This window comes from Danaus plexippus, chromosome 14 (assembly GCF_018135715.1).
Source record: "Danaus plexippus chromosome 14, MEX_DaPlex, whole genome shotgun sequence".
NCBI classification, from domain to species: domain Eukaryota; kingdom Metazoa; phylum Arthropoda; class Insecta; order Lepidoptera; family Nymphalidae; genus Danaus; species Danaus plexippus.
In genome coordinates, this window is record NC_083546.1 from 6,600,887 (window position 1) to 6,626,290 (window position 25,404).

Here is a 25,404-nt window from a genome sequence, read left to right on the forward strand (position 1 = left end):
CATAGTATCCTGCTATCCTATAATGGATATTGAATTCGGAATTCCACAAATTTTTGACATTAATTTATAATAAATAATGGTAACTAAAAGAAACAATATTTAAACTAAGTTATTTTGAAAGAAAATTTTGTTATATCATGGAATTCCAATATAAATAAATTAATGATCCATGTAGTTTAATTATCTTTTTGTAATCACTTTTTAGTGATTATAGCAAAAAGTTTACAGACAGACGAAACCTCTTAGCATTCAATGGATTCACCGTGCGGGTGCCAGGTCCATTGCGTTGCAGGGAGAGGAGCTTCAACAGTGCCTGGGACTTGCGACCCAGGTGTAGGTTTAAGGGGCCCCTAACTAACGCGCGTTAAACGCTTTATTAAGTTGTAAAATTAGAATTTAATTAAAATATTTAAAAAAATCTGTCCGACAATAGCACATATTAGTTGGTAACTTTGACTTCGGTTATTAAAAAAAGAAACACATCAAAAGTAAACTGCCGATTGAATCAATGCCAAGATTAATTTAAAAAAAATCTCATAATAGATTCAATAAGTACACATTTTACGTCCCTGCTTCAAAAGAAAAGTATTACAACGTTGCTTTATTTCAGGATTTTGAGAACGTTTAACTCGTCCTTCCTTTTTCGATTCATCGACGCCATTACGGTTAAATAAAACCTCTTTTTGTTCCGTTATATATTATTTATTTTTCTAAAAACTGTGTTGATCGTAAATTTCCTTATTGGTATACTCCGTTGGCGTCAGTACAGCTCCTATTGTAGAATTAGGTTTGAACTTAATTTCTAATAAACCTATTATATTATTAGAGTTTGCTTTCTCAAATCAGTAAATTAAAGTTTTGTATGTATTTTTTATTCGGTAACAAATAACCAAATGATTTTAATAATATCTGTATCATAAATCTTATACATCTGTTTCATAATTAGTGTAATTTTTTTGTATATAACACCTTCACAGAGAAAGTTATTCTTCTTTTTTATTTAAAATTAACTTTAATTTTAATAATTTGAAATTTAACTAATTTGTTGATTTATTAATACAATTCTTATGGTATATTTAGATAATCAAATATAATTTTAATTATATATATATATATATTATCATGAAGAATTTTATTCAAGGCTTGGCTCAAATAATAAAATCTGTTAAACCTTTGATTTTCTGTAAAAATAATAATAATCTGAAAATTTTATGTCTGTTTTATTGATAATATAATTCTAATAAGAACACATTCTTTTATATGCAGGAAATAAAAGGAAAAAGCGATCTCCATACTTTTTTCTCTTCTATTTTTGATCCCATAGTTTCTTTGCTAAAACAAAGAAAAGCTATGACAGTAATATTGATTTTAAGATAGTGGTTTTGTTATTGTATTCAAATTTCTCTGATCCTTATCCCATTCATCTCAATCCCGTCCCAACAGTATGGGACATTTATATAATCTATGATCCTTACGAAACAAATTAATTGCTATTACTCATTTGAAGAAGTGATAGAAAGTGAAACTTAAATATCTTATAACCAGTACTTTATTTGAAACGAAAGCCAGATATTTTTGGCAAATCTTCAAAAGTATTCCGTTTATATGCATTTAACAGTTAAAGCATTAAATATATTTCCCTAAAAAAAAAAAAACACAATTCGTGACTAAGAGCTTGTCAGGATTTTAGTCAGGCTGAGTTTGTTTTTCAATATATAAAATTTTTTATACCATTATTACCCCGAAAACCGTTAATCGGTCAACGACTTCTTGCCAAAGTCTTGGCCCTAAAAATGCCTTTTACAGATAGCGTGGTCCGTCAGCCTACGCGGGTTTTTGTCAATACATTTAACCTGTGATGTATAATGTATATTTATAATAAAATTTAAAAAAAATTAGTTAGCTAGTTATTTAATTCATCATGAGTATTTTTTTTTAACTTTTTAATAAAACATCTCCTTTCTGTATATTATATCTTTTATAAACATACAGACAGTATTATTTTTACTATTTTGTAGATATAAATTTACTAAAAAAATAATATATCAAATTTTTATCTTATCTCATGTAAAATTGCTGATTTCGTAGAAAATTATTTTATAAAATGCTATTATAGATATAGTCAATTTTTTACTACCACAACATTATTTGTTTAAGTCCAAAAAACATGATGACAAATATAAAACATAAGTTCAAGTGAGATTTTATAATATTACTTGAACTTGTAAATGAAACAAAAAAAATCGTAATATTTGTAGTTCTTTTAAAAGGAATACCAAGCATCAGCGGTAACCTGTACTGCCTTCGATCGAGTTGGAAAAATAATATGATTCTCCAATGATAGAGCCTTGTCTCTCAATTTAATCCCTTTTCACATTTTTCATCAATCTCATCTAACGCTCAACGTAAATTATAACAATATAAAAGGTACTTGCTAAAAGAGAGACTAATGGATTGTCTGAAAAACTTAGTTCTTTTATATCTCATAATAAACACAGTAAATCACTATAAAGGATAGCAGAGTTCGCAATAAGATGAATGCCATAGTTCTTAAGAGGTCTCGAGATATCCTCACGAGAAAAATTCTCTGAGGGGATCAGCCTTATTTTCATTTAACAGGATTACGTTAAATGATTTATGTCCTGGAAGATATCTCCGTCGTAGCAAGATCAGTTTAATGATAAAAAGTAAAAGGTATTAATGTATTAATGTCCCATTTCTATGTCAGGATACGAAAATTATTATACTCTCACTTTATATTCCATTTTAATCAGCTAAAATTATATATAATTTTGGGCCAACCACTATAAATTTTATTATTTATTTGCCTACTATATAATACTTAATTAGTAAATCTTAAGCAGTTCTAACAAATAAACAAATTAATTAAAATCAAAAGACAATAAATCTTGTTGTGCTTTATGTATATTTCGTTGAATTTAAATTATTTGATAAACTAAATTTAAGGATCATTTCTTTTAATTAAATAATGAGTGTACACTTTTCATATGCCATTAGTATATCTAAAATTAATAATTAAAAAATCGAAAAACATTTGAAGTTAACTAGGCTAGTTTTGGTGTATATATCAAAAATAAATACAGGCATGACAAGCAGGAAACAAAGAGTCAAAGGTCAAATTAAGCAAAGTTAAAGAAACTCCAAATAAGGACAACAAACAATCATATAAAAAAATATATTGAGAGAAATTAATGTTTGGCGAAAAATCCAAAACAATAGTTAGATTTCACATTGGTTTAAAGAAGTTCATGCTGTTTTCGGGGGTTGGTGAAAATCAAATACAAACTGCTAGAGACATCTGTTAGTGATTTTCTGGTATTAGAGCATTAATCGATTATCACAAGCAAGACGGCATCTAAGGAACACTTAGTTATTTTTAAGTTTATATTAGTCAAGCAAATCAACGCTAGATGGCGCTTTATTGAAATTAAAATTATAAGTAATTTGTTTACTTGCTGCGTAATTTATTAACATTTTGATGAATAATGACTAACGATGAATCACAAATTCTTCCTATATCAGTGTTTATGATAAGTTTGAAACAATTTAGTTTTAAAAAAAATGTCATGTGTATACGCTATTAGAACAATAATAGATGAGACACACGATATTGCTTGTTTACTGTGGCGATACCGTCACTGTATTCTATGTCGCGTAACCAGTTATATTGACTTAGTCATATCTTTTTTTCTATAAAATAAACACTTTGTTGTAAAACTAGCGATGAATCTGTCGAGAGATATGAAATCTACGTATTGATAAGTTGTTTTGTGATAAAATGCTTTATATTCCTAGCATGCTACATTCATCAATCACTTTTAAGGAATATAACAGAATCCGCCTTTAAAATAAATATATTTCAATAATTACCAAATAACAAGACGTATATACAAAAAATTGCTATTATATTCTAACAGGCACCTGTTGTTTTGGAGCTAATGAGTCTGTTACTAAATATAATGTATAAGTTATATCAAAGGTAACGAATACAATGCTTAGGACAATTATAAAAATCGATGTACGAGTGACGATACATCGCGTTATAGGGAGGCGTGATTAAAACAGGGGGACATGCATTATATAGCAGCAATCAAATTGTTGAACGGTTTTATTCAATGGAGTAGACTTAAATTAGAAAAAGTATTTTAACCTTGCTTATTTTATACAGGAAAATGGGATAATTAATAATTTTAACTTTCTTTCATGGCACCGCGACAGCGAAAATAACCGATATAGTTCTCATTTCATAAAAAAAAGGGAACGACATTAAGGGATAGAATTTAAAATAATTCCAAAAAAAATTTATAAGTACATTTTATCCGCTTATCATCTGAGATAAATAAAATATGCTGCATCATTTAGTCATGAAAGTTTTTTAAATCACATTCAAATTAGCTATTTTTTGTGCTTCTGCAACTTTAACAAAGGAGTAACTACCTTGTATAGCATAAGTTCTCCATTCTTGTATATTGCTGAATACTTCAAAATGAAAAACTTCCCCTTGCTTATTCGAACCGGAGAAAATGTCTGAGGCAAAAGTTTTATAGGATATTTCAAGCTAGTCACGGGGTAATAGCTTTAGCATATTTGCAAGCAGTTAATTTTTGCATACAGAAGTAGGTGCGGTCCAGGGATCTTATGGAGATTTTTAAAATATAAATAATATATTATATCTGTACAGTACTCTTAATGTGTTTAAAATACATAGAAGAAATTAAAAATTATAGTCTACACAAAAAAAACTATGATTTAAATTTATTTGTTAGTAAGTTAAACTAACTATATCAGATTAATTACTAAATAGTGAAATCCATGCAAATTGTGATTTATACACGATAAATAATCTGATGATAAATATTCATTATTATCAAATATAAGCAATTTCGATATATCCTATACAAGTGACTGATTATTTCAAACTACCTACTAAGTATAGACCACAAACCATTTTATCTTCATTAAAGTAAAATCCTTTACTAATATTATATATGTGATTAGAAAAGAATATCATTTGTTTTGTATATTTTTTATTTAAATAAAATAATTCTTAATGTAACGCACTCTCGATTAAATTCAGCTGAGTGAAACGATATAAATGTTTTATTTATTTTTTTTATATATATGTGCTTTGTTTTTTTATGAAATATTTTTGAGTCCTAATATTTATATGCATTATAGCATGCGTATTTCTTAAGTAAATGTATATAAATGTTTTGATAGCAAACATCGACTCTATAAAAACTCAGTCCAGTGACACTTCAAGCCTTCGGGTGTCAGGCGCGGACCGTAATTTCTGTGTAAGTATTGTTAATCCTGAATGCAGTAGGACGGAATAGTCTTGATGTTTGTTTAATATACTGAAAAAAAACTGTCACGGAATATATAAAACCTTTTTTTAAGTGAAACGGTAAAGAGAAAATTATATGTCAAAGACGCAGAAGTAGCGACTCACAATTATGTAAATCAGAGATGAATTACTCACCGTTTTATTTTATTTTATGAATTTAATAAGAAAAACGAAATTATAAAATAAAATAAAAGTATAATTAATATAAATCTTAAGTTAATTGTTCATGGTTTGCACATACTATAACCTGAGTTGAACACAAACAAAATATTTATTGTAAAATATCAAAACCCATAACCTTAAGTCGCTCTACATGAATGTGGAACACAAAACCCATATTAATTGAAGGGATAGTACCGCGTCCGATGTGAACCACAGCGCACGGGTGGAATCACTGCTAAAAGCACCTTCTGGTAATACTATTGAAGTCAAAGCTAAAACGAACTACCATAACACTAAGATCCCGGTAATATATAATAATGTTGTGTGTACTTGGAATAATAGAGACGATTAATAATTTCGTATACTAGCTCTTTGATAAAAAATAACGAATTATATATAGTGTTGTAATTTTGTAAGTCAATGTTAATTGCATCAATTCCATAATTTATGTCCGATTAGTTAGAACTCGTTTGAATCCTTCATTACGTTTGTTAACAGCTCATCGCATTTATGTTGAAATAAAGGAGTTGTCTCGTTAAAACTGAAAAGTAACCTAACATAACCGGACTCGATTTCCATGTGACTGGACTGATGAAAATAAAATTGTCATCTCGTGACCGTGATCACGGTCGTTGCAAAGTAACCGAAACGTCGGTAGTATGTAGTTCAAAATAGTAACGAACTCTTAGTACATGACAATATTAGTTTTATTTTAACTAATACTAGCAAAAGTCTTAGACATTAAACTCAGTGTCATTCGATATGTGATCTCTTTAGAGTGATATTAATCTTAATTTCAAACACTTATAGTATCCACACGCGTCTGTATTTTTCAATAATTCTACGTTTCTAAAACAAAAACTATATGCAATAGTATTCAGTACTTTTGTCTCGTTAAGACACATACAAACACATTAAAAAAATTAAACATTAATAGAATATGTAGGTATATTGATAGAACTTTTAAACTAACAAAATTCTAATTGAGTCTCTTCAATGTAACCTTAAATAAACAACTCGCAACAAAGTATAAACGTACATAAATTTAATTGCTTTTGTACCAATATATAAAATAATATTCTGATCAAAAATAATTATAAATTTATATCCATACACGACTAAAACCACATCTGTCCGGTATTATGTAAAATGAATTTAATTAAATAATTTATTAAGTATTAATTATCATTGATTATTAAGTGTACTAACTATGTAAGGGTTAGAACACACTATTATCTAATGTTAAATTTTTATATCAAACTATATAAAATTCATATTTCATATAGTTTGATTATACTTTATATAGTTTTTCTTTTCATAAAGAAAACTTAATATCAAAGGTAACTTAATTTGTTTACTCTAAAGTAACCTTCAATAATTCTAATAAGCCTTCGGAAAAGCACTCAATAAATTATGGTAATAATTATATAAAAAAAAATGTAATGCATTTCAGTTGTATTTAAAAAATTAAAAACATATTACTCATCTGTGGAAATAAAAAGTAACGAAAATATATAAAGATAATGATAGTTAGTTATCATACACAAAGAAGAATAAACACGACAACAACATTCACTAGTTTTATATACAATGATTTATATTATTAATAATAATACGATAACATTATTTTAAATAAAAAGTTGCCATATGTGTCTTCATCAACACTACATTACTAAAACCGGTAATTTTTTTGTCAAATTTAATCAAAATATAATATTTATAATACAAAATGTTTTAAAAGCATCGGTTTTCGAATGTCAAACATAACCTTAAATAAACGTGAATCGTAACTTAATCTTTATAGTTCTTATTATGATAATTAATATTACCGTAAATATTCCTTATATTTTTATATGTTCAGTACAACCCCATATATACTATATCCTTTTCATAACTAAGGCTTGCGGGTAGACAACGCATCTTAGCTTTAATCTCGTCTCTTATGCGATTTATGTAGCGGGGAAAAGTTATCTTAGATTTTCGCGTGTACTCATTTAAATGAAACTAAGTTTCTCGGACACTAAGCGTTCTTTATTATTTTATACCTACATAATTAAACTTTCATCACGTCTGCCCGTGATGACGGCTGCTGTAAGGTATTATGTGTCCGTAAACCTTAGTTTCATTGAAAAGATAATAAATAAAAATAAAACACACTTAAAATAGATAATGTATGTGTACATATATGTTAAAAATATTCGCTGTCAAACAAGCGGTTTTTTGAAGGCATTGTCCTTTGAAAAGTGTCTGTAGGCCGGTCGTACCAGCAAACGACGGTACCATACAATTAAGGCTTTTTATGTCTGAACTAGATAAGTAACAATAACACTAACATCTAATTCTAGATATTTTTTTGACATTAATTTAGACAAAAAAATTACCTGAATATAACCTGCACAGAACATATTTTTAATACCTATATTTAAAGCCGACATTATTAATAGGCTCTTAAAAAACGTACATATCATCTGGAGTTTTGAATTAATTAAAAAAAAGGATTTATATGGTATGCTGTTCACCATTATTATCTAGTACCTGGTCCAAGACTTCGTGTGAGGTTTTATCAATAATATTCAAGTCAAAACCGTGCGAAGATAACGAGCTTCTGATGAAATAAATACGTGGGAAATAAAATTAAAGGCACAGTTTCGTTTAAATACCCTGCATATACGTAATGACCTATAAAAATATGTTCACATTTTCATAAACGATCGCTTACATAAATTTCTTTAGGTATATAATTCTAGTGTTCTTAAACATGGAGAAGTTAAAATTAAGGTGGTTTTAATATCAAAATTAAATCTATTTAACAAAACCGAGATATTGTATCCATAGAGAATACTATGTTCTTATAATGGGTTGCGGTTCATCGGGCCACGTGGTTGAACCGGAGAGAGATGACAAAACTGGCACTGACAATGCCAGAAATGGCACTAACGGTCACGGCACTAATGGCTTGAACCATCATAACGATGACGTTCCCACCGTCCTGTTGCCCGAAACTCCTATCAAACCTAAACCACGTGAGTGTAATTAATATTGTTTTTTACAATGCAAAATTAATAAATCGTTTATAATAAACACGTTATACACTGTAATATATATCTTTAAAATATTTTCAAGTTGCAATCCACTTATAGCTTTCGTATAGCTCGGGATTATATTTTAATCTTATTAAAGCTACGGATTGGAGAACTAAGTCTTTCAGCAGGAAAGCTGCAACAAGGTACTTGAGTACGTCATAATTATCGTCAAAAATATACTCACAGATTTCATATCCGATTTAAAAAAATCCTCATGAAGCAATCAAACAATGAAAAGTATGATATAAACATATTGTGTGGCGAAGTCAATTTGTAAAAGCAACCAAAATAGCAAATACACTAAATTCTGAAGTTGAAACCTCTTTGACCGCTACAAAGAGCTGTCGGCGATGTTTGCGCTTGTTCAAACTATTTAAATTAAAGCTAGCTGCCTTTATAATTTGGATTAAACATGAGGCTGTTTGTTAACATTTAGAAAAAATTTAAACGAAACTATTTTCAGGGAAATTAAATCTCTTAAAATAGCATAACGCTTCGAAATCGTACCTACGTAAATGAATTTTATATGTATCAGTATAAAACAGTTATTAATAAGAATATAAGGAGTTGTTATTTTATTCAGCTGTGGCCTATGAGATACCTTTAGAGGAATTCGACGGAGCTCGCCGTTTGAGTCCACCGCCGCATCTTCAGAGATTACTCCAGCATCCGGCGCCTGACATCAGCCTTCCAGACATAGAAGAGAAATTGGCTGAAGCAGAACAACGGAGATTAATGGTGAGGAACATATTGATTTATTACTCATGTCTAATAACAATAAAATTCTTTTAAATTAAACCTTAATTTGGAAACGTATTTTCATTCTATTTTATTGTAAGATTCATGAATGCCTTTTTGATATAAATACCTATAAATAAAATTAAAATCTTTCTGAAGGCTAACGCAAATCTTTGTAAAATGTTATGTCCATATAAATTCAGATATTGCAACAACGGGCTGCCTCCGCACAGAAAAAGACCCAGGGGATGATGAAAGCCTTCGAAAACGGAAACAACAGAGTAAGTTAAATCATTAACTTTACATATTAATTAACAAAAGGTTTCTGGTTGTGATTATGAAATGACTGTCAGTTATGAATTTCAAAGTTTAATATATAGAAATTTTTGACAAACATATATTAGTACATAATGTTTTATATATATAAAGTGGCAACACTAATTGATATATGTATGTGAAAAATCTCATACTTTTGCGTTTATTTCTTATTTACAAAAGACGTTTCTCCCTTTATTTCGCTTACAGCATATGAGTTTTAAGCTAGCTTGACACGTTTTGCTAAAGATTATTCCATACTTTAGTTGGTTCAGGGATAATTTGAGTTCACAAGTTTCCTCAATAGATGGCGCCACAGATATATTAATATATTTATACCGTTTTAACTCTTACAGCAATTGATAATCTTTTTGATAGTTATTTCATAGCTATCGGTAAAAAGACGTAAGATTAATTTATATGTGAGATTCAATCTATCTAATAGGAATTACGAAGAAAATTATTAGAACGAGTTCATTAATATTCAGCCTTTCACAGGCGAGGCATTCTGAGTCAATTAATGCGTGAAATTTCATATAATTACGTTGATTATAAAGGGAAGTCCTACTTAACAAGACAATTCATCTTATCATAAAAATGTGGGAAGTAAAATGTGTTATTAAAATTACAGAACCAAGAAGATACGAAGCAAGCCTTTTGACTTCCACGGAACCAGGAATTTGATAGTAATGATAAGATAATTAGTTAAAAAATATTAAAAAAATATTAAATTAATAATGACACCTTAGACCTTAACAGTTATTTTACTTGGACATTCATAAATAACAATGCTACTAATAATTCATATATTTTTTTATGAAAAGTTTAAAGTTGTTTTTTAATAAAAAAAAATCAATATTAATTTATTTCTGCATCGTCTCTTACTATCAAAATTAAATCTTTGTGACACCGTTATCTGAAACAACAGGTTTATAAATTTGCACTTAATTTTTATACATAGTAATATTTATTTAAATATTTAAATAAATTACAATAAAATGTAATAAAATTTATAAAGAAAATTTAAAGGTTTGTTTATTTTAAAACCTTGAACTTGAACCTTATATATATATTTCATTAGGTGAAATTTTGTGTAATTTTATTCGACTCTAAAATCTAATGTTCTCATCTTTATAAAAGTCTGTACACACTAACAGCTTATGTGATATAAACAAAGCTGGCTTGTTTTGAAGGTTTTAGTCCGTGGCTCAAGCAACGCCATATCTTTTACTTTATGAGCAATGAGGCATCCATGCAACTTAGACTTGTTCGTAGCCTCGGTGTAAAGTTCCATGGCCACATAAGGTTTTTGTAACATGGTACTATTGAAATGTCCAGGTATGCAACAAGGATAGCCCAAAAATTTACAAGAATTTTATTCTTATTATTTACAGTTTTACAAATTAAATAATAAAATCTTCTCGGGACCAACTTAACCAACATTCTTGAAATAAGAAGTAGGTATAGAATATCTTAATATGTAATAACTTAATCTATTCACTCTTATTTAATTACCTATGGGTTAATACAAAAAATATTATACCTTTATCCGTCTGCAGACAAACTAAGGTCTTTCGCTGTAGTCTATTGAAGTCGTATTTTACTGGCACGACTATACTCCAACAATTCCCCCTGTTGTAATTTCACCAGCGTTGTTTCAGTTAACGACGTCTCTTTGAATTGAAAACCGTCCGTATTACCTAAGTATTATTTTAATTATTTGCGATTTTAACCCATCTAGTCTTTAATATAACTGAGAATTATTGATTAATATCGATTAATTTTTAATTAGACTAGCCCTTCTTTATTCCTTAATATACTTTACCATTTTCTGTTCTCATTTTATTTCAAAGATCTTATTTCTTAATTTCTTTCAAAGACTGAGGGCATGGTCCCTAAAGTATCGCTTTGGGCGCTTTTCCGCTCCTTAAATTTTCTTTAAAATGTTATGATAACACTGTTACTGGCAGAACGTCTCACCAACTTGTTAAAAGGTAATCTTGGTAGGAGATTTTTTTCTTTATTTATATTATGAAACTTCCATACTTATAAACTAAGTCTATAGTTTGATTTATATAGAAGGTATTACATAAATTAACACAGGATAACAGCGGGCTATCATAACCGAGAAACACAACGTACCCGGCCATTAATAAATGATTTTACGATCTAAATCCATTAACATTCTATAAATATGAAATTATTTGTTTGTATGAAATTTAGATCTAAACTAAAGCAACCGTCAAAAAATATATACTCGTTTATTTCAATTTAATTTTGTAATATTAAAAATGTACAGAATTATCCCACTTACTTTATTATTAATTGACGTTACAACGAGAAAAGCAAATCCAGCAACGAACAGAGTTAGATCGATGAAAATTCTTTTATCCCTGGGGAAATAAGAGACAAGATGCAAAATTGTTTCTTGAAGTTTTAAAAATTGCTACATAAAGAAGCTCGGGGGAGCTTGCGACGATTGCACACACACTTCCAGCACATTAGAATTTACTTGTACATTTTTTATTTTACGTTATTTAATAAATAAATGTAAAAATATAAAATCCGTTCGCAAATATGGATATTTTAATTATATTAAGAAAACCTATGTTCAACAATTAAATCGTTTGTGTCATTTACTTAATAAGTTATTGTTACTTTTACAACATGTTAAATGCTATAAATAAAAATACGTGGAAGATAGTTCCTCATCACCGCTACAAGTTCTCGGGTTTGATTCCCGGCTGCTGCCGTTAAAATTAATATATAATGTCAATGCATCGTTAAATCTTTTAATAAATTCTTAAGACATAGCTACCGCTCCTTGAAACGTCGCGGTCCGTTAAACTCGGAACCTAATATATATTTTATTTCGACGTATTAACTCAAATATTATTTAGATATCGTGGTTGCCTGGAGGTTATGGAACCGCCTGTCATGCGTGAGGGCGCGGGTTCGAAAACTGGCAAGTACCAATGTGATTTTTCATAGTCGTATGTACTTTCTAAGAGTTTTTAGACACCACTGAGAGACGGTGAAGGAAAAACATCGTGAGTAAACCTGGACTTATAATTTCGAATTATAAATTTGAAATCGCCAACCCGTCTTGAGTAAGCGTGGTGATTAATGCTCAAACCTTCTCCATGTGAGAAGACGCCTTTGCTCAGCAGTGGGCTTCCGATAGGCTGATGATGATGATGATGATGATTATTTAGATACACTAAAAAACTACACAACTGTTTTATTATATATTATTTAAACGTGCAATTATATGAATATAAGCGAATAGTTTTTATTCTGTGAAAATGTAGGAAATTAAGTTTTATTTTATTCAACTCGGCAATTTTGATTTCGACTCAAGTATTTTATAACGAGAATACTCAGACGCTAGCTGCAATATTCATGTAATAATATTTTTCAATAAACGCCTCTTCTTCAGTCCAATATTTACAAAATGTGAATGGATTACAAAGCAAGTACAAATAGATTAACTTTGATATATCTGTATGCTGTATGCTATCTTTTGTTCGACATTATAAAATCATTGCAATATTTTCATACTTAAAAAATTTAATTTTTAAAAACTTTTAAAGGTATGAAAATCTAGTGAATAATCAAATTATGGATATATAGGGTGTCCCAAAATTAACGCAAGATTTGAATTGCGTTAAATTGAAAAATCTTGCGTTAAATTTGGGACACCGTATATTTAGCTCACTGACAGGAATGTTAAAGAAATATTATCCGGGAGACTTCAAAGAAAACTACTAATACATTTAAAAAAGTGTAAGGAAAAATCTAGAAACGATCAAAGAAAACATCCATGAATAAAGCCTAAGGCATTATATACATAAAAATAATAACACATGTTTTCCTTAAAATATATCTATAAAAATATTTGCATTGCTATTCACCTTTATAAAACTTCCACAGATGGGTTCATAAGGTTGAAAAGAGACTTAAATTAAGTTAGAAAATCGTGAGAAGAGTGAGGTGGGGATAGGGAACAAATGGGATTTGCAATGATAAAGAGAGTTATTTAAAATGGAAATAAAACTGGACGAAAATAATATTCTCTTGCATTGATGAAATGTTTAAAAAATGTTGTGAAGGAAAACAATATATGATAGGTCCATCCCACAGCGCCGCTCGCATGTGTAAAATGATAGTTAATAGCTACGAGATTAGAAAATTGTATAAAGTAATCAATATTTTGTCGTAGTGAAACAAACATACAAAAATTCATGTCCATTACGTGTATCAAAATATAATACTTGCAAGGATTTTCTTTTATTTTATAAGTCATTAAGACATCTTTCAAGCAAGAATACAGCGACAAACTTTTTGCACGAAATAACAAACGACTTTAAGCGCCTCTTCAAAGCTTTCACGTAAAACAGTATTTACAAAGCATATGGCTCTAGAGATTGCTTTAAATATACTTTATATTTAAAGTTTACTTTATAAAATTAGATTTTGTTATACGAACAGCTATAGGTTTCTATTAGTTAACATATAATAAAACACTTAATGAAATAGCCAGTGACAAAGGCTGATATTTAAGTCCCATAAATCTGGATTTATTCTGGGAAATGCAAAGAAGTACATTTATGTAATGAATAGAAATATAGTTGAAGTAAAAGATTAAAAATATTCACTTAAAAAGGGTATCCGTCAGATGTAGAGATAGTTTTTTTTTATAAATGCCGAGATAATAAATTGTAGAAGTGGGAGAGGTTATTTATAACAACTGAATCTCTACAACGTAACATTGGTTCGTTCTTAGAACGCACTTCGAAGGCAGCCCTAGTAGGTTCGTTTCAGATTTGGTTAGGTAGAGAGAGGAACTTGGACCGCAGAGGTGAGCGTTTAACGCGAGTTTGATAAGGACCCCTGAGACCTACACCTGGGTTGCAAGTCCCACGTACTGTTAAAGCTCCTCTCCTTGCAACGTGATTGACCCGGCACACGCACGGTAAATCCATGGAAAGCTTCGTCTCATGATATACCGTAGTTTTCATCATAGAAATTATAATCCTATAAGATTATAAGACTGATAACTGTAAGGCTTGATGTATGCATTTAATAACAGTCCAATAAAGTAAATCGGTTTTATTAATATTTCCACTTGTAACTTCTGCGCAAACAAAGTCTCATTAAAATGACTGTAGAACTGAATAATAAATAGAAAGTACTAGCTGTGCCCTGCCACTCTTCGCTGTGAACAACAAAAGACAGCATACGTTTTATTAAAGTTTAATTTTTAAATACTTGCCTGTATATAATATTTTTTGTTTTCTCATTTTTTTGAAACTATCTGATTTTCCAACACGGGAACACGCAACATACAATTGTCCATATGAAAAGCAGTAATCATCTAAATCCAGACCACACGTTTCTAAAGATTGACCTTGAGCTTTGTTAATTGCGACTGCGAACGAAAAACGTCTTAGGAATTGCAATCTTTTAAACTGAAATGGTGTATCGGTCGGGATCATTGGAATTTGAGGAATGAGGACACATTCACCTTTGAAAGGCCACGTTAAAATCGTTGCTTCCACTATGTTGTTCATTATTTTTTTTACTGCGACTCGTGTGCCGTTGCTGAGTTTTGGCTGGTAAATGGCGCACTAAGGGGTATGTTAGTCTCGCGAAAAATAAAAATAAAACAATCCATGAAGCGTGTTGTATATCAAGTCAAAATGTCAGCTGAATCGGTGCAGAATATTTTGAGTTATTGAAGCATAAACAAACCAACTCAACATTTTTATGTGTAGATTAACACATTTCCATGAAGGATTCTATCATTTAGACATATCTTAATTACGTTATAGTTTATACAGTTTAAATTTAATCCGGTTTCCCTTTTGTTATAAGTTTGCGAACTTTATAACAAAGGGACAAATGTGTTGAAGCAGACCCACCTTTGTGGGTCTCTGTGTATAATACTCTACATTCCGAGCGATTAAATGTACCACCTTGAACATTTTTTGTAACTATACGCCGTTCGAAACTTCTTTGATATTATAACTTAATATTATCGTACTATTTCTATAAAAATAAAATATATAAACAGTAAACGTTTTAACTGAATTTTACAGTTATTTAAATACTTAAATCGTAACCAAATGACATAGAATAGAAATTTAACCCAAAACAATAAGTAGCAAAGAATACCCGAATATCGTAAAATATATAAAATGTTTGCACAGTTCAGAAACAATACAAACAGAATTTCCTTCTGACTCTGAACGTAGCTATGCGAAACCTTCAATCGATCACTCACCCGCTCGGTAGAGAATACAACCGGACAGTGTGGAACAAATTTCTCACCTCAATGTTTTGAGAACGAAATTGCATTGAATAAAAAAGTTTACAGATATAATATATTAAATCCAACATAATGTCCTTAAATAAACATAGAAAATAGCATTTTATTGTTGTTATTTAAGAAGTAAGCAAAAACATATGCTAAATTTATCTTGTCTATTGTTACATGAAAACGAAGTGGACAAAGAAACTATTCTAAAGGCACCGGCGCAATACATATATACTTTACAGCAACCGTGATCACGAGCAGACGAGGTGTGAATGTAACCGTAACGTCGGGATTATGTAGTTTTTAAAATAATAAAATTCGCGTAGTATGATTCGTAAAATATTAGTTTTATTTTAATGAATACTCCCGAAAGTCTTAGATCTCGTTATATGCTGGTTTCTAATCAAATGATTATGTTACTAACATAAGTAATCGCTTAATGCTTATTTCACTGACTCGAGTCAGCAGGATGACTTATTTGTTGAAGTTACTGAACTGTTATATTTTGGAGGCTTCAGATTCGAGATCTACTCGTCGTGATAAATTTTTCATTATATATTTTCTATTCGGCTTTTATTCAAAATTATATTTTCATATAAATTTGAAAAATATATTAAAATATTCTCATAAAAATAACAAGCTTTTTATGAGCATATGTCTATACAACTGTCATCTTTTATAAACATAAACACATAATCAGTTGGCATAAAATATGCTGATACCGCCGATATTTTAACTGTATCAATTGAATATAGTTGCCCCAAAAAATTATTAATCGACTTAAAAATTAATTAAAATTTTTGCTACACATAATAATAATAAAGATTCCTGCAAAGTATTTCAATTTATATTATCCTACGTATACGTTTTTGCTTATAATAAACAAATTCATGTTTGAATTAATCAGGACTGCAATTAGTTTTCATACAAGCGATATATAATTTGATTCAGCAACACAGTTACACAATTATCATATGGAAACAATAAAACATTATTACAATGTATTAACTATGTTTAAAATTTAATTATGTTGTTAATTTAGTACGTGTGTAATACGTCACAACAGAGAGGCTACTGTGTTTGAGAACTGAGATCTTTTTCATTGCCCATTTCATATTAATGATTAAAACATTTATAATATATTTATTTGATTTCAGATAAATTTGTCGTTGGATAATAATTAACTCAAACTACTATTTAAGTTGTCGTTAACAAGGCTTTGTTAGTCTCAAAAATGTTGTGGTAATGATAATGAAATAAGAGACTACAAAATCATTTTATCCGTTAGTTTATGAAAGCGATATCGGTGATTATTATTATTAACTTAATTTCAATTTATCTTAAAACTCATCTATTATATTTTCATTTATTAAATAAGTGCATTGTTCATCGATAACATATCAAACAAAAAAAAATTACACAAATTGCTAGTGATATTTTTTTTTAAATTTTATCCTCAAACGTTTTAAGGCATCCGCTATTGTGTTTACCGAAATCTATTCATGTACCTGCCAATTTAGTTAAAACTCATCACCTTGGCAAAAAAGGATGCCACCGTTCAATGCCCGCTGGCGCGTGAAAAATATTATTCAGTTGGTTAAAAATAATGTACTTACAATGTTATGTACCTGTACTGTATCCTGCATTCACATGTAATGGCGTAACAAAGGTTGTAAGGCAATTTCTAATCATTGAATCACTATTGCATCGTAAGAACAAGATTGTATATATATATATATATGTTTCATACAATCATATATATATGTATATGAAATTTTATTTAATTCTCATTGTTTTTTTCATATATTGCATACAAATTCAATATGTAATATACACGGGAACATATTTTTAAGGACTCGTGCAAATCAAAGTGATCCACGTGAAAAGTTAATTTATCTATAATTTTATTTAAAAATCTTAAAAATAGTCTCATTACATTCTAGTCCTTAGAACAATATCATCAATACAACTTGTACAAGATTTAATATTATCTGAAATTAATTTGTCATTATATTTTAATACTTATTGTAGCAATTTTTTTTATAAAATCAAATTGAATTGCGGCAGTCAGTTTCGTTATGTCTTAGAACGAATTGTGTAATTTGTAAGATTTCAGCTAAAACTAATTTGAAGGATTAAAAATTTGGTTAACTAAAGTCTTTAATACAACACAGTACTTTTAAACAATGCTCCAATGCTTTTAAACTATTTTTTACTTCTCCAATTAGATGCTGAGAACAACATTTCTTAATTTTGAATGTACTGGAAAATAAATTATTTAAGAACAATTCGGTACAACTGTTCTATATGATAAGTAAACGATGTCCGGACTATGGACTAGCTAACACGAATACTTGGGATTCTCAGCAACTACAACATTTCCTTGTTATAAAAATCTTCTTGAGTATAAACTAGGAAAGCAGTAGTCACCACACAATTAAATCTACCGTCCACACTGATGCATGATTTAAAAACTTCACTAATTACATCATTATAAAGTTATAAATGTAGCAATTGTATTAACCTCATATTCGAGTCACGTGTCACAATCCTGTAAGCGATCAATTATCTAGCTTGATTGCGTTGCGTGTTTCAAATTGAGAACCAAAGATTGGTATAAATATGGAATAAATCTACACAATACTCACACTTCGTCTGGAGATCAACAATCATGAACACCTTTACAACTGTGAGTACCGGATTGTATCTAATATATATGTATATATGTTACTGTAAAAGCTCTAACTACGTTACGATAAATCCTAAGATTTTTCAGTAAAACTTAGGATTTACTTATACGAGTTCGTAAATGTTGAAATAGAACGATTTTTTCGGGTTTTTACCATTACTTTTCAGTATATGCTAAATTTTACTGTCAGCTGGTAAATGTTGGTTTTAGGAATAAAACAATCAAGAATTATTAATAATATACTTCATTTAACCTAACCTAACCAAATTGCATACCTTTTTGGACATTTACCATTAAGAATTGTTAAATCTTGGATTTTATTGGAAGTACTAGGATTTATAGGCTTTTCGAGTTTTTGCAGTAACATATATTTTTTATCTTATTTTCATTAATACATTTTCACTGAACATGTTTTTGATATCATTTTATATGATAAATCAACAGTTGGCTTGCCTGTTGGCGGTAGTCGCTTGTTCGAGTTGTTCAGGCATCGGCTATGGACTCGGCGGTATTGGTAAGTATTGTCCAAATACAAAACCTACTTTTACACATGCGGCTAACTGAAAGCTCAGGAATGCTGGCCAATAATCGTAGCTACGATAGTGCTGCCATCTGTTATTGTAAATCTTACATTAGGAACACTATCAATAAAGTATTCGTCACAAAACCAAGACCAGTATGAATTTTGCATTTTATTCAATGAAATCTACACCGTTCGATGTACATTATACAACGTTCAGTAATACAGCACCAAGTGCTAGCTAGTTTCATACTGTAGTTTTAAAGGACGCTAAATTCTAGACAAACAAACAATATATGAATAATATAATATAACTATTAATGTGTGTATTTCTATTATCCAGGTTTACCATTACCTATTTATAGTCAGCCGATTATAAGGGAGAAGATAATCAAGGTCGCCCCTATTGTTCCGATTATCAAGGCAGCTCCTATCATTAAGAGTGTTGCTTACTCTCCGATTATTTCTCCCCCTATCTTAAAATCGGTACCAATATCTAGCGTTGGTCTCGGCTACGGAGGCTACGGAGGCTACGGAGGTCTCGGAAGTTACAGCCTCGGAAACTACGGTCTCGGAAGCTACGGTCTCGGAAGCTATGGAGGTTATGGGGGCTACGGCCTCGGAGGTTATGGAGGCTACGGCAAGATCTACGGTCATTAAGACAGTTGAAACTTCAGACGGATTACCAATAAAAATAACAATGTAAACCTTCTCATCAATATATTATATAAAGCATATAAACAGCATCTTTTTTTCCTTATTTTTATATTCCTTACTGAACACACTATGTTTAACATTAAAATATAAGCCTCACAATATAAGAATATCCAAAGAGTATTTTCATAGAAACACACTCCTAAAAAATTTAACTTGATTTAGAATTAGTTGAATCGGAAAACTCGAAAGAACAATCGCGATTAGAAAATAATAAGTTGATGTAATCCTGTTAAATCATTAATTAAATTTTCAATTAATGAAATTAAAAATCAACTAATATCGCGAGGATGCAACGTGCATTGCACATTTCCCTTCTGAATTATGTAAAACGGACTATAAATGCCCGGTATTTGACACTACTAGCACACTTCGTTTGAAGATATCAAGAAACATGAAGACCTTTATAGCTGTAAGTACTGTATTTATTATTTATTTATAGAATAAATAGATTATACGAGTATATGTTTAAAATCTCATAATTTAAATGAGTCCTTTATTCTTTTAATTTGTTATTATTATTATTTTTATTCTTTTCATTTCTTACTATGTGTTTTGACTTAATTGGTACTCGAGGACCTGCAAAAACTTGAAATATTTTCAATTTTGGTATCAACAAAGGTCTACACGATATTGAATCACCTACGTATAATTTTAGTGAAATCCACACACATATATATATAATTTTAATCAATTATTCATTATGCGTATTTAAAAATAGTTACAAATTTCGGCTTCATAAACACATATTTTTGGGGGTTAATTAATATTTTTTAATAATCATAAATGTGGCAGATGAATGGCTTTAAGGAATATAACAATTTAAGACCACATCAAATACATGTTTTTTGTATTTTACAGTTGGTATGCTTAATGGCTGTTCTGGCTGAAGGCTATGGCTCAGCAATCGGTATGGGACTGGGAGGTCTCGGAGGCTACGGGGGAGGTTACTCTACCATTAATATTTTGTTACTAATTATCTTCGTAACGAATTAAATTCATTCCTCTTAAAGGAATTGAAAATAAGGGCGATTGTCTTTGACCTACCTATTTTTGCTTCAAAATTCTGTTTCCTTGCACCAAGTCATAATGGTCACATTAAATAAGAAGCGTTACTTATACAATATAAGTTTAAACTATAATGTTTTGTACATTTATGAATGTAAAACTGCTAACGCTCTGTATGTAGTGTGATAATGTGACTTTATGGTAAGCATACTAGTTTTCGATCTAAACTGGGTATATTATAATCTTTTACTAGTTCATATTGAATTTTAAAATAACTAATTATACACACTTAAATGAAACTAGTATTTTTCGGATAAACTACGCGTGATTTATTTTTGTAAAAAAACTACTATGCTGAAAAGTAACCGAAACGTCGGGAGTATGTAGTTTTTTTTTTTTACAAAAATAAATCACGCGTAGTTTATCCGAAAAATACTAGTTTCATTTAAATGAATAAAACTCGCGAAAATCTGAGATCTAATTATATACACTACTTTTGAGAGATTGATTTTTTTGAGTATTGAAAAATAACAAATATGCTTCTTCAATCAATTCCATAATATTGTATTAAAATTTTATTAATCTTTTTTTTTTTGTTCCTGTCACAGGTCTCACAGTCCCATTGATAGAAACTATCCCAATTATAAAGCCACAGATCATAGGACCAGCATTGTCCACAGTTAATGTGAATAAGGAAGCTCCTATCCCAATTATTCGTAAAGTATCTGTGGCTCCAATCGCTACCCCCATTATTGCTTCCATCCCAGCTCCAATCATCGAACCAATCATCTCTGCCCCTATACTCAAAGAAATACCCTTGGCCGGCTACGGACTAGGTGGACTCGGCTTGGGTTACGGATACGGAAAGTTACACTGAGTTCAATCTTCAAACGAACGATAAAATCATCTATGAATTTTTTAGCTTGCACTGAATAAAGCATCATCAACAGTAATTTTATTTTTATTTTTTTAAGTTATAAAAAGATCGTATATGAAGATATGTCAAAAAATTACCGTCTACTAGGAAATTTAATCAAGCCACGATCGATCTCAGCAGTGAGATGTTTCCTGAAGGTTTAATTGCTTTTTCAATTAACGCTTCAACGCTCTTCAGTTCACATCTGCGTAATGGATTCACCATAGAATGTGGACGTAGACATGGCATCGTCTGCAACTGTTGTCACATCCTTATTATACGTAAATAAGAGTTTGTCTCAAAATATATTGTATCAAAAATATATACACAATACTTGTAACGTCTCGATTGATATTAAACGTGATTGAAAAATATTAACAAAACGTTACAAATGAATAAATTTCTTAATAAAATATATTTAACGAGATATTTCAAATAGTCCAACATTCCCGCTATATATATTTACGAAATATCATGCATTTCACAATCGTTTAAATATGTAAATTTTTCACATCTTATAAAATGTTACAAATGATGTACAACCATATCATAACGAAGGGAGCTAATAGATCTTTAAGATATAATTTAAATACTGTATAAATATTTTCTGTCTGTGGCAGATGGTGACTCTCAGACGTTTATAATTCCATTTGCCATGGAGTAAGTACACCTGATACGCTCTCATCGTTTCATGGAGTTAGCTGAAGAATCTTACCACTACTTTTAATTATTGTACCCTATTACTTTTGAAATGATTCTGTATGAACATGTTTATTCAAATGACACATTTATAAACTACATATAATACAACCAGTTGAAATTTTATTTTACACACGATGTTTGAAACTATGTCAAAAAATAATATTAATATTAATCTGTATTACAGTGGCAAAGGGTTTAATTAACGTATTTTTTTTTAATTATACGCAAAAATATATTTATTAACAATTATACAAGGCAAATAATTGTAAAGTAATTAAAATAAGAAAAACAAAGGAAATAGTATTAATATGAAAAAATCAATCTGTGATACATTATAGGACATTTATACAAAATTTAATTAATTTGAAGCAGTCGTTAAAACGATAGCGAAGTGTAAATTTTCATATTCCAACACCGAGACCAAAAATCGAACAATCCGAAATGAAATAGCTCGGAGCTAGATTTATCATATTAAGCCTGCAGTCTAAGCAATCAAAACGACATGAAATAGCCACTCATAGCGCTCTAGAGAGTACCCGCTGCTGTAAAATGTTTGCAAACGACACATTCTAGCGAACGGAATTCGAAAAAATTAAAATTCAACTAGAAAATATATCTTTGTTTATCCTTAACAGACACTTGGATTACTGAACGGGACTATTACAATAGAAATTCAGTGAATCTATAAAGAAATTAAAAACTTTTAACTTAATTGAACAAACTACCGAGCTAAGTGTGTCACAAAGTTTAGCTAAAAGCCATCCAGCTCTCATCTGCTAACAGTACGGTTAAATTTGGCAACGCTTTTAAACTATTAGCACTGTATACAGATGAAATTACTTGTATAATATCTATACATAGCACATATACAAAGCCTTATTTGGATTTATTAAAGCTTTCATCTCAAACCTTTATTAACATTTTTTCGTTCTATCCTGAAGTTATATTCTCTATGCATCTCTAATTAAAATCAAATCTTGTTATTACCTCCATAATCATCTACAGTGGGTCTTTAAAAATAATTTATTAATATATCTCCGAGTTGTGTAAAAAATATACAATATTTTTTCATTTGCTTCTCCTGTAACGTAAATAATTATATTATTTTTGTATAAAATAAAATCAAAAGTAATTTAAGTAAATCGTTTTCTCAATTGATTATTATTTATATATAGTTAAAATGAATTTTATTTAAAACAGTAAAACCTCTTTTTTCCATTTTTAATAATGTCACGCAATAATAATGTACGTTCCAGAAAAATAATAAATTGAAGGAAGCAAGTGATAAAACGAATCAATAGGATTTAAGTACATACTTTATTGGCTATATTTGGAAACCAACAATGAGAAATTTGATTGATTTATAATCTATTACTGAATTCATTTAAAAATAAAGGGATTGACAATATTTTAACTGTTTTTTTTTAATCTATGTCCATGTTACCTTTTTTTATGCTATGGCTTCATTCGCACTGGAATCGTGGAATATTTTGCCGATGTCAAAGTTTTTATTTGTTGGTTGAATTATAATCTTGAGTACAGCGCGGAGAAAACACGAAGGAGTTTGTCGAATAGAATAAAGAAGATTATTTAATTATTATTATTATTTTATGGAAAAGACTAGTCATATTTTTACCAGCACTTATTCCATATTACCTTATCTAAAATTAAGACCGTCTTTTGGGACATATTTCTTCTTCTTTGACTTTTAGTTTTGTGCAAATTCAGACATATTTTTTGAATTGTTAAGTTTAGTTAGCACTGTTTAGTTAGTAAATAAATTATGTATATTTTTTTATTATTTGATATATTACTGTAAGCAATAAATAAATTGAACACAGCTATGGATTAATCAGAGTTATAATAATTATAATAGATTTAAATAAACATTTAATGTAATTTAATTTTTTTTGTAAGTATTTTTTTTATAAATCTTTAGTTTTCACTATATATTTTACCTTTCTTATGAAGATGACACTGAAAATTATGTGAAAATAATGAATAAAATAAAAAATAAATATTATTCATATAAGATATATATAAATTTGAATATCATTTTAAGTACAGAGAACTGTATAGAGTGCTTCACTGGAAGCGGTGGCAAAAAGTTAGGAGTGGGATCCGAGCACCTCTCAGGAGCCTTTACCCGATCATTACTTGGTTATCTGATCGAATTTCCCTTTGATCTTCATTTGGCATGAAGTGCAATAGTATGCCTAAACTATACGAAACAGAGGTTTACAGAAAAAAAAAAATCTGACAAGGAACGTCAAAATCCACGTGCCAGTAACATTATTCACAACTGGGTGATGACCGCGTTACACAACATTTATACAAGTATTGATTAAAAAAAAAAATTGTACATGTGAATTACAAAAAAGGTATCAGTTCAATTTAACTCTAGGTTAAAAAGAATAAATAAAATTGATGGTTTCATGCAAAAAAATTCAATATTACGAAAAAAATCATAACTTATTCTGTTCGATGTTGAAATTAATTAATAATAATTAAAATAAATCCTCCTCACAGCAGTGTATGTGAAGATATTGATTATGAACTATGATTTTAAAATTACGGAACTATCATTAATGCATTAAAATTCATCTATCTGAATAATATTTACTATTACATATATTTTTTTTACTTAAAAGTAGGATTTTATGTCAGTGACGTACTTATGGGAATTTTGAATGAATCTTTAAAGCAAATTATAGACTAATAAATAATTGTTATTTTAGATTAAATCTTCACCGTATTCCACACCACTTCTTGGTTTTTATGACTTATATTAGATGCTATGATTCGTGACTTTTGATTGGAAGCTTCTCTCGAATTAATCTGACACGATGTTTGCGTAATAAATCTCATTT

General features: G+C 29.5%; 3 protein-coding genes across 7 annotated transcripts; all 3 read left to right on the plus strand.

Annotated features, from left to right (window-relative positions):
* The first annotated feature begins 5,733 nt into the window (after positions 1 to 5,733).
* Positions 5,734 to 10,586, plus strand: LOC116769659 (uncharacterized). Of its 5 annotated transcripts, none has more exons than XM_061522585.1 (5): positions 5,734 to 5,834; positions 8,264 to 8,553; positions 9,197 to 9,351; positions 9,555 to 9,632; positions 10,298 to 10,586. In XM_061522585.1, exons 2-5 carry the CDS (start codon positions 8,385 to 8,387, stop codon positions 10,325 to 10,327), a joined length of 432 nt encoding a protein of 143 aa, XP_061378569.1. In that variant the 5' UTR covers positions 5,734 to 5,834; positions 8,264 to 8,384; the 3' UTR covers positions 10,328 to 10,586. The 5 variants fall into 5 exon arrangements, with proteins under 5 accessions (XP_061378569.1, XP_061378570.1, XP_061378573.1 ...); XM_061522586.1 differs by having other exon boundaries at positions 5,736 to 5,834; positions 8,278 to 8,553; XM_061522589.1 differs by having other exon boundaries at positions 5,736 to 5,781; positions 8,366 to 8,553.
* An 8,059-nt stretch (positions 10,587 to 18,645) lies between these two features.
* Positions 18,646 to 19,940, plus strand: LOC116769636 (prismalin-14-like). The gene is made up of 3 exons (XM_032660777.2): positions 18,646 to 18,674; positions 19,119 to 19,188; positions 19,538 to 19,940. Exons 1-3 carry the CDS (start codon positions 18,657 to 18,659, stop codon positions 19,852 to 19,854), a joined length of 405 nt encoding a protein of 134 aa, XP_032516668.1. The 5' UTR covers positions 18,646 to 18,656; the 3' UTR covers positions 19,855 to 19,940.
* Positions 19,941 to 20,730: 790 nt separating this feature from the next.
* LOC133319199 (cuticle protein 63-like) lies at positions 20,731 to 21,806 on the plus strand. Its single transcript, XM_061522680.1, has 2 exons — positions 20,731 to 20,854; positions 21,525 to 21,806. The coding sequence occupies exons 1-2, from the start codon at positions 20,782 to 20,784 to the stop codon at positions 21,791 to 21,793; spliced, it is 342 nt and encodes a 113-aa protein (XP_061378664.1). The 5' UTR covers positions 20,731 to 20,781; the 3' UTR covers positions 21,794 to 21,806.
* The last annotated feature ends 3,598 nt before the right edge of the window (positions 21,807 to 25,404 follow it).